General features: G+C 38.6%; 1 protein-coding gene across 1 annotated transcript in view; it reads left to right on the forward strand.

Moving 5' to 3' along the window:
• Positions 1-14,106, forward strand: part of TRPM1 (transient receptor potential cation channel subfamily M member 1) — a 65,965-nt gene that overhangs the window by 39,048 nt on the left and 12,811 nt on the right. The window contains exons 19-22 of the mRNA XM_040642667.1: positions 779-953; positions 3,338-3,482; positions 4,730-4,932; positions 5,272-5,404. Of these exons, the coding sequence (XP_040498601.1) occupies positions 779-953; positions 3,338-3,482; positions 4,730-4,932; positions 5,272-5,404 (656 nt within the window). The remainder of the gene's footprint in view (positions 1-778; positions 954-3,337; positions 3,483-4,729; positions 4,933-5,271; positions 5,405-14,106) is intronic.

A 14,106-nucleotide genomic window follows, 5' to 3' on the forward strand; every position in this document is an offset into this window, starting at 1 on the left:
AGGGTCACTCCCCCACCCCTATTCCAAACAGTCTTCAGCCCATGTACTCTGACCTGGAGTGGACATAGGCAATTCATGTGATTAGGGCCAAGACAAATCCATGGCAACATTTCTTCCAGAATAAATCATACAATATGAAACAAAACAAAAAAAAGAGCCAGCAGATCTTCCTTACAACACCTAAAATAGCTTCAGTGTTAGGACTGGTCCCAAAAGAAAGGAAGTTTCTTAAGTTTAGGAATAACTCTTCATAGCGCAAGCCACTTTGAGTGAAGGGATCTATGGTTTAGCTTATCCTGGCAAGGTCTCTCATCTTCAGGGATATCCAAAGCTAGGAATTATACCAGCTCAGTATCCACAGTAACCAGAGCATTGCTCACTGTAACCACTCAGCATTTGTGTAATGAATGAATAAACATTCTGTACTCTCAATCCATTATCTTGTTCCTTTCTTAGATATCTCTGTTTCCCTTACAAATTCCCATGTTTCCCCCATAAATCTCCCCTTTTTCCCTTTGCTGTTGTAGTTATGAGGAATATTTGTTTATGGACAACAATAGAGGAGAAGAAAGAGTAAGAGCAAATGAGGGAGTCAATGCTCTAGAATAAGATGTATGCATTGCATGGTGTATAAAACTAGGAGCCCGTGGATGGGCTGGAGAGAAAGGAAACAGGTTCTCTTCAAATTAAACACTCATGAAGTCCTCAGGGAAAGCAATAGCAAGAGAACCTGGCCCATGAGTCAAGACAGTAAGAGACACATTTTCTTTCTACCCAGATGATTGACATGCTGTATTTTGTGGTCATCATGCTGGTTGTGCTGATGAGTTTTGGAGTAGCCCGTCAAGCCATTTTGCACCCAGATGAGGAGCCTTCTTGGAAATTGGCCCGAAACATCTTCTACATGCCCTACTGGATGATCTACGGAGAGGTGTTTGCAGACCAGATAGACCGTAAGAATAGAATTGATAGTAAGATTCTCTTCCCTGCTTCTGAGGCAGATGATCAGTTCCAAATTAATGGAAGAGCATGCATTAATTTGGAAATAAATTATTTTTTATTCTGCCATGAGCATCAAATCATTTTACAAAGGAATAAGTGCAGAATATGAAATGTAGATTTTTGAGACATCAGTCATTTCTTCTACCATTAACCAGAATTTTGAAAGAGTCTCACATCCCTTTAGCTGGACCTAGTGAATATCTTATCACATGAATGTAGTCCCAATGCCAATATGCCAATATTTCTTCAACCTAAATCTCTTTCTACCCTAAGACAGAGCTTATTGTTATTTCAATATGAAAGTGTTATTTCAATAGAATGAGATAGTAAGCATGACTGGGTGACTGGTGTCTTGCGCCATCCTCTGCTTCAAGTTTCTTCTCCAAAGCCCACTATCCACATGGCTATCAATTTCCTCTTCACTTATGGAGTTCAACCTTTTAAAATCATTATTATCAAAAATAATCTAGATGTTAGCAGAGGAAAGGAGCCACGGTCCTTCATGGATTTCTGAGGTGTGTAGGCCCCAGCTCCTCCCCAGGCTGAGCCGGCAGGTCATGGTGTCTCTTGTGTTGTAGGAAGTGAAGCTCAAATGTTCTTATACTATGTCACCTGGCCAGTGAATGTCCCACGGATGAATGAGGCTCTTCAGACCTGTTTTTGTGTGCAGACCCGTGCGTTCATTTGCATGTTGTGCTCTGTCACAAAGATACAGATGCAACAGCATGCCTGCCATTTCCAGTATTCTGCTTCTTGGGGATAGATGGTCTTGAACATCCTCTTATATGAAACGCAGGGTTCTCAGTACATCCTCTGCGACTGGGTTAGACTGACAACTAGTTCACATAATGCCTTCTATCTAGCTTTTATAACATGATTCTGAACACATCGTTATCACCGGTATCTCAAAGTCAATTGTTGAATGTGTTTGTAGCTTGGTAAACTGGAACATAAAAATCTAATGTGCTTTCAAAAGAATATTTGCTTTGGTAAATATAGGATCCAGACATAAATTGTAATATTTTTATTTTTTATTATGAAATTGGGTAATGAGAAGATAAAGAGGTGAACTTGAGGCTATTTTCAGTAACACCATTAAATGCTGGTTTTTGACTCTTGATCTGATTATTGCATAATAATTTTTCACTTATTTGTGCTGATGAGGTATTTGAATTGGGATATAGAGAATGCCTGATTGGTTAACCATTTGGTTAAAATGATCATCTGCCAGTAGCCTTATATCTTTTTCACAGCATTTTTAACTAGTGAGCTTTTTATTGCTTATGACATATGGTAAAATCAATATTCGTGAAATATATATGTATTTTCTAGAATTAATAATGTATACACTTTCTTCTAAATAGATCACTGGTTCCAAACGTGAATCTATAACTCCCAAACTTGAGTACTTTGTATTTCTTGACACCCAAAACCGTTCTTGTGTTGCTAATTATTTGTTTAACTTTTTTCTAAACTCATCTTATTTTCTTTCCTCCCTTCCTGTCACAACTAAAAAAAATAAAATCCTGCTTTCCAATTGCTATATAGTCTACGCTATGGAAATTAATCGTAAGTTTACACATAATTGATGACTTGACCTGTGAAATGTGTGTATTAGTCAGTCTCTCCCTTGGCTAATTACTGACAACCTTAACCTGGTTTTAAATACTTCTCTTATTTTCTGGTGTCAATACTCTTTTAAACTGTAAGCAAGTAAAAAGTAGGTAGACTATAAGTTCATGGAAGTTATTTCACTGATCGCTGTTGGGATCATTCTTTTTTTTAGTTCAGAACATAGGTCCCATAGGATCAAAGTGACATTCTTGAATGAGCTGAGAGAGAGAAAAGATGATTTTCTAAACATGACACCAGAACCGTTGATTAATGGATTTGAGGGTAGAGAGCATCCTTACCCCCTTCCTCGTAACAAAATTATTTCAAAAGTTCATGTACAAGTGAAACCAAGGAGACAACATAAGGTGATTTTAAATAATCAGAAGACACAATAGCTTTCTAATGGATAACAGTACAGAAAAAAACCATAAAGATAGATCTATCTGCTTAGAAATTAAGAACTTCCGTATATGAAAAACAAAAATACAGAAATGGGAAAATGTTTATAAATATGATAGGTCAAGAATGACTATCACTTAGTGCAGAAATGAGTTTCTTATTTTCTTTGTATGAGTTGATATTTTTCATATGGAAAATTATTGTTTATGAAGTCAGGAATAAAATCACCTTAAAAAAGAAATAGATCATGTAATGGCATATGTAAGTTATTTATTCTATTCATTTTATGTAAAAATTACAAGAAGACAAACTTTTGTTTCAGCTCCTTGTGGCGACAACCAGTATGATGAGGAAGGCAAGCGGCTCCCTCCCTGTATCCCGGGTGCCTGGCTCACACCGGCCATCATGGCGTGCTACCTACTGGTGGCCAACATCCTACTGGTGAACTTGCTCATTGCGGTTTTCAAGTATGTATCAAGGCTGATGACTGGGTGCCTAGTATTTATTACATTACAAATTTCCAGTTTATTCTTGGAACACTCATGAGGCCATGGATTTATACAGAATTTCAGTAGGGCTTTTAAGTGTGTAGAATTTTTCCAATCTCTTTCATTCAAACTTAATCAGCCTTCATGTATTCATGAATCAAAAGTTGACACTTAAATACATTTAAAAATGTTTTGATGGATCAGTAGTTTATTTTTATTGAAGTATAATTAACATACTGTGTTGTATCAGTTTCAGGTGTATAGTACAATGATTCAATAATCCTGTACATTACCCAGTGTTCAACAGGATGCAATTAAGAGTCTGGGTTTTTTTTTTTCCTTTCCTCTCTTTTTTGTTTGTTTTGTTTCTTAAATTCCACATATGAATGAAATCACATGGTATTTGTCTTTCTCTTAAATACATTTAAATTTAATCTTGGTTAGTATTTTAACACTTTAACATGTATTTTAATCTAATGAAAATATTTCCTTAGATGAAAGTCTCCTGGGGAGGGAAGATTTGATCAAGACATGCCTTTAATTCATTATCAGATGGGCTCAGAAAGCAATGTTAACTTCATAAGCTGTGACAATTACAGTAATATTATATAAAATATTTTCCTTATCATTTACAGAATAGAAGATAAAATGGCCTAGGAAAGACATGGCTTAAATTATAAAATGAAGTTTCTTGTAAAACTTGTCCATTTTGGCATGATGTGTTGAGCATGTGACCGTGCTTAATAAATGCTCAAAAAAAATTCTAGCTTCTAAGATGAAAAATATGAGGGAAAAATCCTTCACAGAAATATAGAATCTTAGAGCTGACCGGGGCTTTGGAAAGACTCTGGTTTAAACTCTTGTTCCAGTATTGAAGGTTTAAATACTTCAAAATGCTTAGTTGAATAGCTCCTACCTTTAAAAATATGAAATAAAATTTTCCTGAGCATATGAATCAGTAGACTGTAGTATGGTGTTTCAAGAGAGCAAGAGGTAGCAGTTTCAGTATACTTAATTCTTAATTAATTATAAGAGTAAAATATCCTTGGGTGTGGGCAATCCACATTGATAGATAAACCAGAAGGTAGGGTAATCTAGGAGTCAGTACTAAGGGGCACTAAAAGGCCATTTCACTGTTTATTTTCATTTCAATGTGAGTAATTGATTGCCCTGGGAAATCAAAATGAAAAGTAAAAAAACTAACTAAACATTTATTCTTTTTAAAGCAATACTTTCTTTGAAGTAAAGTCAATATCCAACCAGGTGTGGAAATTCCAGCGGTATCAGCTGATAATGACATTTCATGACCGGCCAGTCCTACCTCCACCAATGATCATTTTAAGCCACATCTATATAATCATTATGCGTCTCAGTGGCCGCTGTAGGAAGAAAAGAGAAGGGGACCAAGATGAACAGGATCGTGGACTGAGTATGTCCAGGACTCTTTCATTTCTATCTTGGGCGAATTTCAAGAGTGTTCCAACTGGACACCCTCATGGAACTCTCACTCAACTACTTAAATTGTGTGAAAACATAACACTCCAGTCCAACTGTTGTTCTTTGCAGAATGCTTCTCATTTTATGTTGATTTTATTCCAGTTCTGTTAGTTTATGAGTAATTAGTGGAGTAGTCAGAGAATTGCCTGCAAGTGATGGGCAAGGGAGCTTAATTCAGGTTGGGTTGTGAAATTCACAATGGCGCAACTAAATTGATTCTTCATAGACAGAGCTCATTTCTCACTTGGCAAACACTTCTCCCTTTACGCAGAGCTGTTTCTCAGTGACGAGGAGCTGAAGAGGCTGCACGAGTTCGAGGAGCAGTGTGTTCAGGAGCACTTCCAGGAGAAGGAGGACGAGCAGCAGTCATCCAGCAACGAGCGCATCCGCGTCACTTGTGAGAGGTGTGCCCACCACGGGGCCAGTGCCCACCAGCGGGCCAAGGGTGTGCGGGCTTCTCTTCCCCATTCTAAGGGAGATGCCAAAGTTCATATAAATGATCACTCCAAGTTCTCTTGTTTGTTCAAACTTTGGGTTCTTTACGTGTTTGCTCCCGAAGCAGGAAATATCTAGCGTGATTGGTGATTGTAAATTGCATATAGAAGTGAATGGTGACATGCATTGCAAATATTCCGGATGACCCAAACTAAATCAAACCAAACCAAAAGCCCCTGACAAGTTCTTGCCCACCCCCAGAGTGGGCGCTTTTACTTCAATACCCTGCATCAATGAAAGAAAAGTCAGCTGCAGGTCTGTGTAAACGCTAGGGAAGCCGTCTTTTGACTTGTGGTTGCCTTTGTCAAGGATGGTATTCCCCTAGGACTGGCCTGCTCGTCATACCTTAATGTTCTTGTTGCTCCTTTCCCAACCTGGCAGAGCAGAGGTAAAGGCTCCCTCCTCTTTGCTTCTATGAGGCCAAGAGCTATGGGAGAGGCAGAAGTGTCTGTCCCCTGTGAGGGCGGAAACTTCTAAACTAGGGCAGGGTGTGTTTTTCAGACACTTTCGCATCCTGGGTCCCAACAAAATCAGCATTACCCATATGGTACTGCTTAATAAATGCAGAACGAATGAATGCATGTGTGCACAAATCTGTGAATGAGCAAATGAAGGCAGGTGAGGGAGAGCCAGAAAGGGTGACATTTTGCAAACGTTTCAGTATTGCCCTTCCTGCAGCGGAGAACGAGTAACCAGCAAAGGGTAGACAGAAACAATAAAATGACACTATCTATATTTTTCTAATCATATAATTTTTAAGAACCTTTATCACTTAATAAAAGCAGTGTAAGCTATTATTATTATTATTATTTAAAGATTGTGATACTTGCTAAAACATCATTTCAAAGAGTTTAACCAACAATGCAGATAGAAGGATGATGCCTACGGGCATTCTAGCTTATCATCCTGTCCTTCAGTACTCAGAATTAAAGTTTCCTAGTAGAGCTACATGTATATATTGATAAACATAAAGACATTCAAAAGAATATTTCAGCAGACCATCCAGTCAAGGGCCTCAATAACTACAACAGAATTCACAATACACCTTGAACTCTCCCTGCTGTGAATGTTCAAGCCAGTGACTCTGCCACAGGCCACAGGAGAGGCGATGCCCCTGAGAGCTCCAGGTCTCTGGCCCCTCTCCTCTCCTAGCCCTAGTCACCTTGTAATCCAGCCTACCAAATTCAAGGGTTCTCTGCACCAATTTTTGGCCTTAATAAGGCACATTATCAAAAAAAACTTTTAAATGCATCTTTGCTGTTTTAATAGTAATTGCGAAGCTTTCAAGATATAAAAATTATTTCTTCCTGAGAAAGATAAGCTACTCCCATCTTAATAATCTAAAATCTCAACCTTTTAGTTAGACATTAACTTGGATTTACAATGGAAATTGTGTTTTGTTTCGCTCTGCCTCTTCCCCTTCCCCCTTCCCCCAGCATTGTTTGGATTTTTACCATTCTTGGAGCAAGCCTCGAAGAATGTGGCTATCAGGTCACTACCAAACTACATTTTCCTCTTGGGGCTCTGTGCACACGTAATAGGAATGAAAGTGTGTTGGGCAGTAAAAACATCTACTTCCCGTTTCCCTTGGCTGAGATCTCCAGGAGTGATGGGAGTACATTCCTGCCCCTCCGGTTCCCTTGTTGACCCTTTCTAGGCTGAATCACAGGTGAACATCAGAGACAAATGGAGGAGGAGGTTTGGGGAGAAGGCACTTTTCCTTCACCCTTAACCAGGACAGCTGAGGAGCAGGGAAGAGGGTGGAAGAATACAAATAAAATTAGTTATTTTTACCTAAATTTGACACTAGTGATTACCTTTAAAATCAAATCTTTGAGTACTCAGATATTTCTGCCATTTTTAAAAATCTTCTTTAAATATTGGATTGTTTTTATTTTCCACATCACCATTTGCCATTTGATGATTCTCCCGTCCTTCTCTCAGCTGTCATCCCCAGCACCATTTGACCTGCAGGGTCTGGTTAGGAGCGAGCCTCCATGAAAGGTGTGGTTGGCATCAGTCCCTGCCTGGCCTCCCTGTTGTCTGGTACCTTTCAAAACGTGGGCCAGCAATTTGCATGACTCAGTCTCACAAACGTGTTCACACAGGAAGTTTACAGGATGTTTTGAGGGCTCATGTACAGGAACCAAATTCATGGCTTTCCCTTAATGTTTGGAAAGTAATATATAAAGTTCTAACGATTTCACCCAATGTCACCATTTTGTGAGATCCAAAATTTAGTCCCTCAATCAGAGATTTACAGCATGATTCAGTTTTTAGTTAGCACAACCCTGAAGCAGGGTATTTAACCCAAAGTCCCACCCAGCATGCCCACTTAGCTGACTTAGGGCACTGCACTCATGGTTTTCCTCCCAAATTTGGACATCCTCTTCCGTAGTCTGGGCTCTGAGAGTAGCACCACTAGCCACCTCATTTAGCAAGACAGACACTGTCAAATCATCAATTTCTGCTTTCTTCCTCCTGTGAATGAATACACACACACACACGCACATGCACACACACACGCACTTCTTTCCTACTCTACTACCAGCACACTAGTACAAGCTACCATCATTTCTCACTAGGATTCCTGCAGTTGCTCAGAAAGCATCTGAGCTCTGAGAACATCTGAGCTCTCCATAATCATTTCTGCTCTTTCAATTCATTTTGCACTCACTAGATTCTAATTTGGTTGCATCGCTCCCCACTAGCTCTCTTTAAAAGACTTTCAGTAGTTCCCATTGCTCCCAGGTCTAGCCTCCTCCTGGACTGCCCTCCCTTCATTCTTGGTACTGAAGTCTTTTTGGCCTTTCATTTCCTCAAAGCCACCACTCCCTTCCTGCATAGGGGTTTTTGCACATGTTGTAACCTCTGTCTACTCATCCTTCGGATCTCTGCTCAAATGTCAATTCCTTATGGAAAACTTCCCTGACCACCTCACACCTTAGACTAGGTCAAGAAGCCTGCGTATCTCCACATAGCAGGAGCTTGAGTTTTTGAATGAATGGATGACTAAAAAGTTCATGTCCTGACGTCAATGCAAATTACCATCCTATCCTCAATGAATATCAAATAGGAAATCAACTATGCTCCCTCTGAGTTTGAAACTTTGATTTTGACAGGTGCTATTGGCAACTAGGAACAGTCTCAATATACAATATGCTACCCATAACTGTCAGGAAGAATCTTTAATATCAGCAGCACCAAAACAACTGGTGGTGTTGACAGGCGTTGTTTCTTTGCTTTAAAGGTTAATATCAGATAACCAAGAGGGCTGGTGGAAGAACATTTTACAAATAACTTCTGCCAGCACAACCAAGGTAGAATTTGTCAACCTAGATATTCTATCTCATCATACCAGGCTAATACCTAGTAACACGTATCTTTATCAATCAGAACTTCAAGGCCATCTCTATGTCTCTTGAAAATCCACTGTTGAGAACATCATTCCTTTTGTGGTTTGGCAACCCCTGGTTCACAGGTTCAAGAGCAATTGAGTTGAAAAAATATTTTCTAAAAAAACTTTGTCAGAGATTCAACTTCCTTTTCTTGAACAATGAGAATTATGTAATCCAGTGTGTTTTTTTTTCCCATGTCATCAAGGAAGCTTAGCACCAAACTTAATATTTAATTATAACAGGTACATTATTATAGGTTTTTGGAATACATGGTGTACATTGCCTCCTTATTATCTCTTCTTCATTCGTATCTTCCATTTACATAAATTTTTATTTTGCATATATGATATTTTCAAATATGCAGGCTATAATTCATAAATTATACATTTTAAATGCTGTTGGTCCTGTACTTAAGTGTCCATAGACTAGCCAAACCTATAATTGAAGGTTTGGATTCCCCCAAAACCTCTGGGTCAAGTGGTTTCTTGTCATATTTGTGGATCTGGGTTAAGGTGTTGGGTTTCCTCTAAGCTTGATTAGGAAAGCAGCAATGTGTGGTCTTGAGATGTTATTTAGCATCTTTTCCTGAGTAATCAGGTAGAGATGCTGGTAACAGAAACCATAACAAAAAAGACAAGAAGGAGAGAAATGAGATAGTCAGTAGAAGACCTGAAAGAGAGAAGAGTCTCAGAGAGGAAGTGTGTAATTCCTCTGATGTAGACAAGGTCATAGAAAGACAAACACACAGTGATGGGAGAGACGTTTGGGAAAGATTCCATCTGAATGTCTTAATCTCAGAAATTAATAGGAGTCAAAGTAACTTGGATTATGGCGAAGGGGTGGGATTAAATCTGGGAGTTTTAATGTGTCTTGTAAATGACAATCTTGTTCCTTGCCAGACTTTGAGAGCCAATTCAAGGACAGGTGCAGATATCAGGCAGAGAGAGATAAAAATAGTATTGGCTTTACTAGTAATAAATGTTGTGCTAGAGGATGTGGTTCAGTTGTTGCCAAATTCACAGAATTAGCCAGAATTAGCCATAGCCACTCAGTCACGGGCACCTGCAGGCCTCCGTTCTCACAGGCAGAATCAGCTTTCCCCACTAAGCTTACCATACGGACAAAACAAAGTGCAAACCCTTGTTCTCTGCAAGCAGCTGGCTCCCAAAGAGAAAGAGAAAAAAGCAAGCTGGTGTCCTGGTCCCCAAATTCCAACCAGAAAATCAGTCTTCCTCAAGAATAAATAAAGGGCTAGAGAGAGGCCAAGAGTTTTATACCAACGGAAAGTCCAGACACATAGGAAGGAATGCTAGGAATGGGGAAAGAGTACACCTAGCAATATTACAGACTTGAAGCCACTAGGAAGATTTGAATTCACCTTTGGGGAAATATGATAGGAAAGGAGCTAGCCAAGAGATTGCTCAGCAGGAATACTGAGGATGTAAGTGAAATTAGCTAACATGACTTTGTATTGGACCAAGTCAAGGTGACTCCCATGACCTTCATCAGTGACTCTCTACAGTCCACGGGCAAGGATGCAGTTAGTGAATGAAGCATGGGGCATAGCAAAAGCGAGGCTGAAAGTGACCAATGCTCCCAAGAACCAATCAGTGGAGATACCACAATGATGTTAGTGTTTAAAATGGTAGCATAAACATATTACATGGCCTCAAGATACCATTTTTCTCTGCCCAGCTATGGAGTCCTAGTGGCAGTAGAAAAAGGAGTAGAGTTGGCACTATTATGTTGGAAGTAAGGGAGAAAGAGCCTAGGCTATTACTGAGAGCTTCAATGAGTGGCTGACCAGAGTCTTGCCTGAACAGAAAGCGGAATATAGCCAGAAAAGGCTAATTTAGATGACTTGAATTCTAGAAACCAAGGAGGTCTGAAGTATGGCCATGTCGGTATATATAAATGACGTGGCCTAGAGCTAAAATCCTAGAGAGCTTAATATTCTTTTGGTAAGTCTTCAGTATTTTGCTTATTAAAAACAATGAGAAAGCAGGAAGACTTAAGACTTAAGTCTTGTTCTTTGTTTAGTCTTTTCACATAAAAAACTCTGTCAATAAGCACAACCAGGTTCCATCCTGAGTGTTCTCACTATAATTACTAAACTTAAAAGGCAGCCTCAAATGAAGAAGTAGATGGAAATTAAAATAGCTGGATATAAAATTTGGACTGGATTAGACAAGTTTATGACCTGTAGACCTGGAATAAAATTACAGGGTAAGAATAGTCTTAGAACTCAATATAGAATACCATGGAACCTTGAAACATGGGTTTCTTCAAGTATAAACCAGATCTAGTTGTTCCACTAACATTATGTTTTTAGGTTAACATTGAGCTCTGTCATTAAGGAAATGTTCTCATATAATTTATAAGATGCCTTGCAGGTGAAGGGTAATGATTGCACATGAAAAGACGACTGCACATAAAACAGGTTTTGGTAACTACCATACTACAGAACTCCAAATATCTAAGTTCTGTCTTTTGGAAACACACACAGGGACTCTTACCATGAGAACATGAATTTGGACCTTATATTTAATAGATAAGAGTCTATGAAACTCCAATAAAGTCATGTCATATATAGGTATTTTCTTGGAAGTTACTACAAAAGTGCCACAAATTTATATATTGCTGTACCTGTTAGAATGAAATGGAAAATTTTATTTACAATGCCTTAACAAAAAAAGTGTGTTTTAATTAAGCTACTTTCAGGTTTAGTAGTATAATGTCCAAAACCAAATATCCTAAATAATAGATATATGAAGATACAGATGAAAGCCTCAGGAGATTTGCAGTCACATCTACTTCACGTGGTCATGCTATTTTACACTTGGGTAGAATTTACAGCTCACAGAGTGCTTTCATTTACACAATTTCACTTAATTGTCACAGCACTATCATGCTACTACTGTTGTTATTGCTGTTCTTGCTGATGTTGTTTATTGTCACTGGTGACAGCTGCACAATAAAGAGGAGCTGGTGGAGCACTTCATCCCTAAGATGAATATGGGCACCTCTCAAAGAGAATCCTGAAGTTGACAAAATGTTGATCCTAAACAGCCTTTCTTTCTCCTTGAAAGCAAACTAAAACAAAAGAAGTCCTGATATGCAATGTCAATTGCTAATCTGGTACCATTATCTCTAACTTTCTTAATTTACAAAACAAGTAGAATTATGTATGTGCCAGATTTTGAGAATGATTAATTAGGGCATTGGGATGTGGCCTTTTAAAGAAAACTCTGCAGACCAATCTGTACTAATCTCTGAATCAAACAGAGAGAAGTGTGAGGGGGACAAACACAACTATTAACAAACACACTAGGACTGATAAAGCAAGTTAGGTTCTGGGCTCCCAGGGGTTTTAGAAGGAGACACCATAAAGTAGTAAAAGGCAGGGCAAGTGTTGTCATAAATGATGTGCAGCTTAAATTCTATTCAAAGACAGGAAAATGATTACTTTGGGCCCAGCCAGTTTATAGATTTCACTTGGTTCTGGTTTCCTCTGGTATAAAAGGCTAGCCCTCACAAATTGTCCTTCTGGTCTGCCAGTTGAAACTCAGTAGTTTGGTAGTTAGAAAAATGGCCTTCATGCCCTTTACAAAAGTATTCTAAATGGAAGAATTTTTGCTGCAAAGTAAATGCTACCACAGTGTGTGAAATAAAAACCTAATGAAGCACACGTGACGTGATGAGCACCCGGTGTTATACAAAGATAATAAATCATTGAACATTATATCAAAAACTAATGATGTACTATATGTTGGCTGATTGAATTTAAATAAGCAAAAACCTAGTGAAGCTACTTATGTGATCTATATGTGAATCCACACACAGAAATAATTACAAGAAGCCATGAATTCAAGTTGGCAAAAATAGATAGAAGTAGATCTGGTAAGAAATCAGTATTTCAGTCTAAGAAAGTGCATTTGTATCACAAAATACTTACCATCCAAAGAAATAGTCCCTTTGAGCCAAATACTAGTCATACTAGAGTAATAGTTATAAGTGATTTGACCAACTGATTTGAAACACACAAAAGCAAATATTGACCTATTTTATAAAATGAATATTATTTTAAAAAATAATAAACAATAATAAACAATGCAGTCACATTAATCTAATTAAATAGTACTAGAAGCCAGGGTAACAATGTAATTTTATATACAATGGCTGGGATCCCTGGCGTCACCAAGGCAGCTTTCATTCATCTGGTTCTACAAATATCAGAGGTAGTAAGTTCTAGACCAAGTTTTCCCAAACTGAGGTCATCAAATGCCCTGGCTTTTGGGGTTCTCAAGTTCTAGGAGAATTTTCTTTTTCCATTTTGATGATGATGAAATGTTTGTGAAGCAAATTTGAGGGTGAAGAACAAGATGAGACAGAAAGGCAGGATGGGGACCAGATTCTGAAAAGTCTTAAATGTATATAAGAAACAGAAATCTTTTTAAAAAGATATTATTTATTTATTTATTTATTTGAGACAGAGAGAGAGAGCACAAGCAGTGGGGAGAGGCAGAGGCAGAGGCAGAGGGAGAAGAAGACTCCCCACTGAGCAAGTAGCCCAATGTGGGACTAGATCCCAGGACCTTGAGATCATGACCTGAATCAAAGGCAGATGCTTAACCGACTGAGCCACCTAGGTGACCCAAGAAACAGAAATCTTTATAGAAGGAGGTTAAGGGCTGCTATGGAATTGGAAGGGAAAACCTGAAGCTGCATTTACGTGGCACTTTACATAATACTGAGATAGTGCCAACTGTTTCTATCATAGAAACATTATCAATGGAGATTATAAGGTTTCCTTTTTTAAAAAAAGATTATTTATTTATCTATTTATTTTAGAGAAAGAGAGCACGAACGGGGGGAGGGGAAGAGACAGAAGGAGGCTCCCCACTGAGCTGGGAGACCAACATGGGGCTTGATCCCAGTCCCAGGAGATCATGACCTGAGCCAAAGGCAGATGCCTGGTCATCTGAGCCATCCAGATGCCCCTAAGGTTTCCTTCTAACACACTCCTTGGTACCCAACATTGCAATAAAATATAGCTTTTAATCTTATATGTTAAGATAGTAGCAACAGCTGCTACTGTTTTTAAGCAAGGAGTGACATGATTGAGTACCTGTGTTATTGTTTTGGATTGGAGCAAGAAGCCATTGGAGGCAAAGAATTATTCCTAACAACTAACATTTTTTGCTTTATCAGCT

Source organism: Ursus maritimus, unplaced genomic scaffold, assembly GCF_017311325.1.
Source record: "Ursus maritimus isolate PB19 unplaced genomic scaffold, ASM1731132v1 scaffold_27, whole genome shotgun sequence".
Lineage (NCBI taxonomy): Eukaryota > Metazoa > Chordata > Mammalia > Carnivora > Ursidae > Ursus > Ursus maritimus.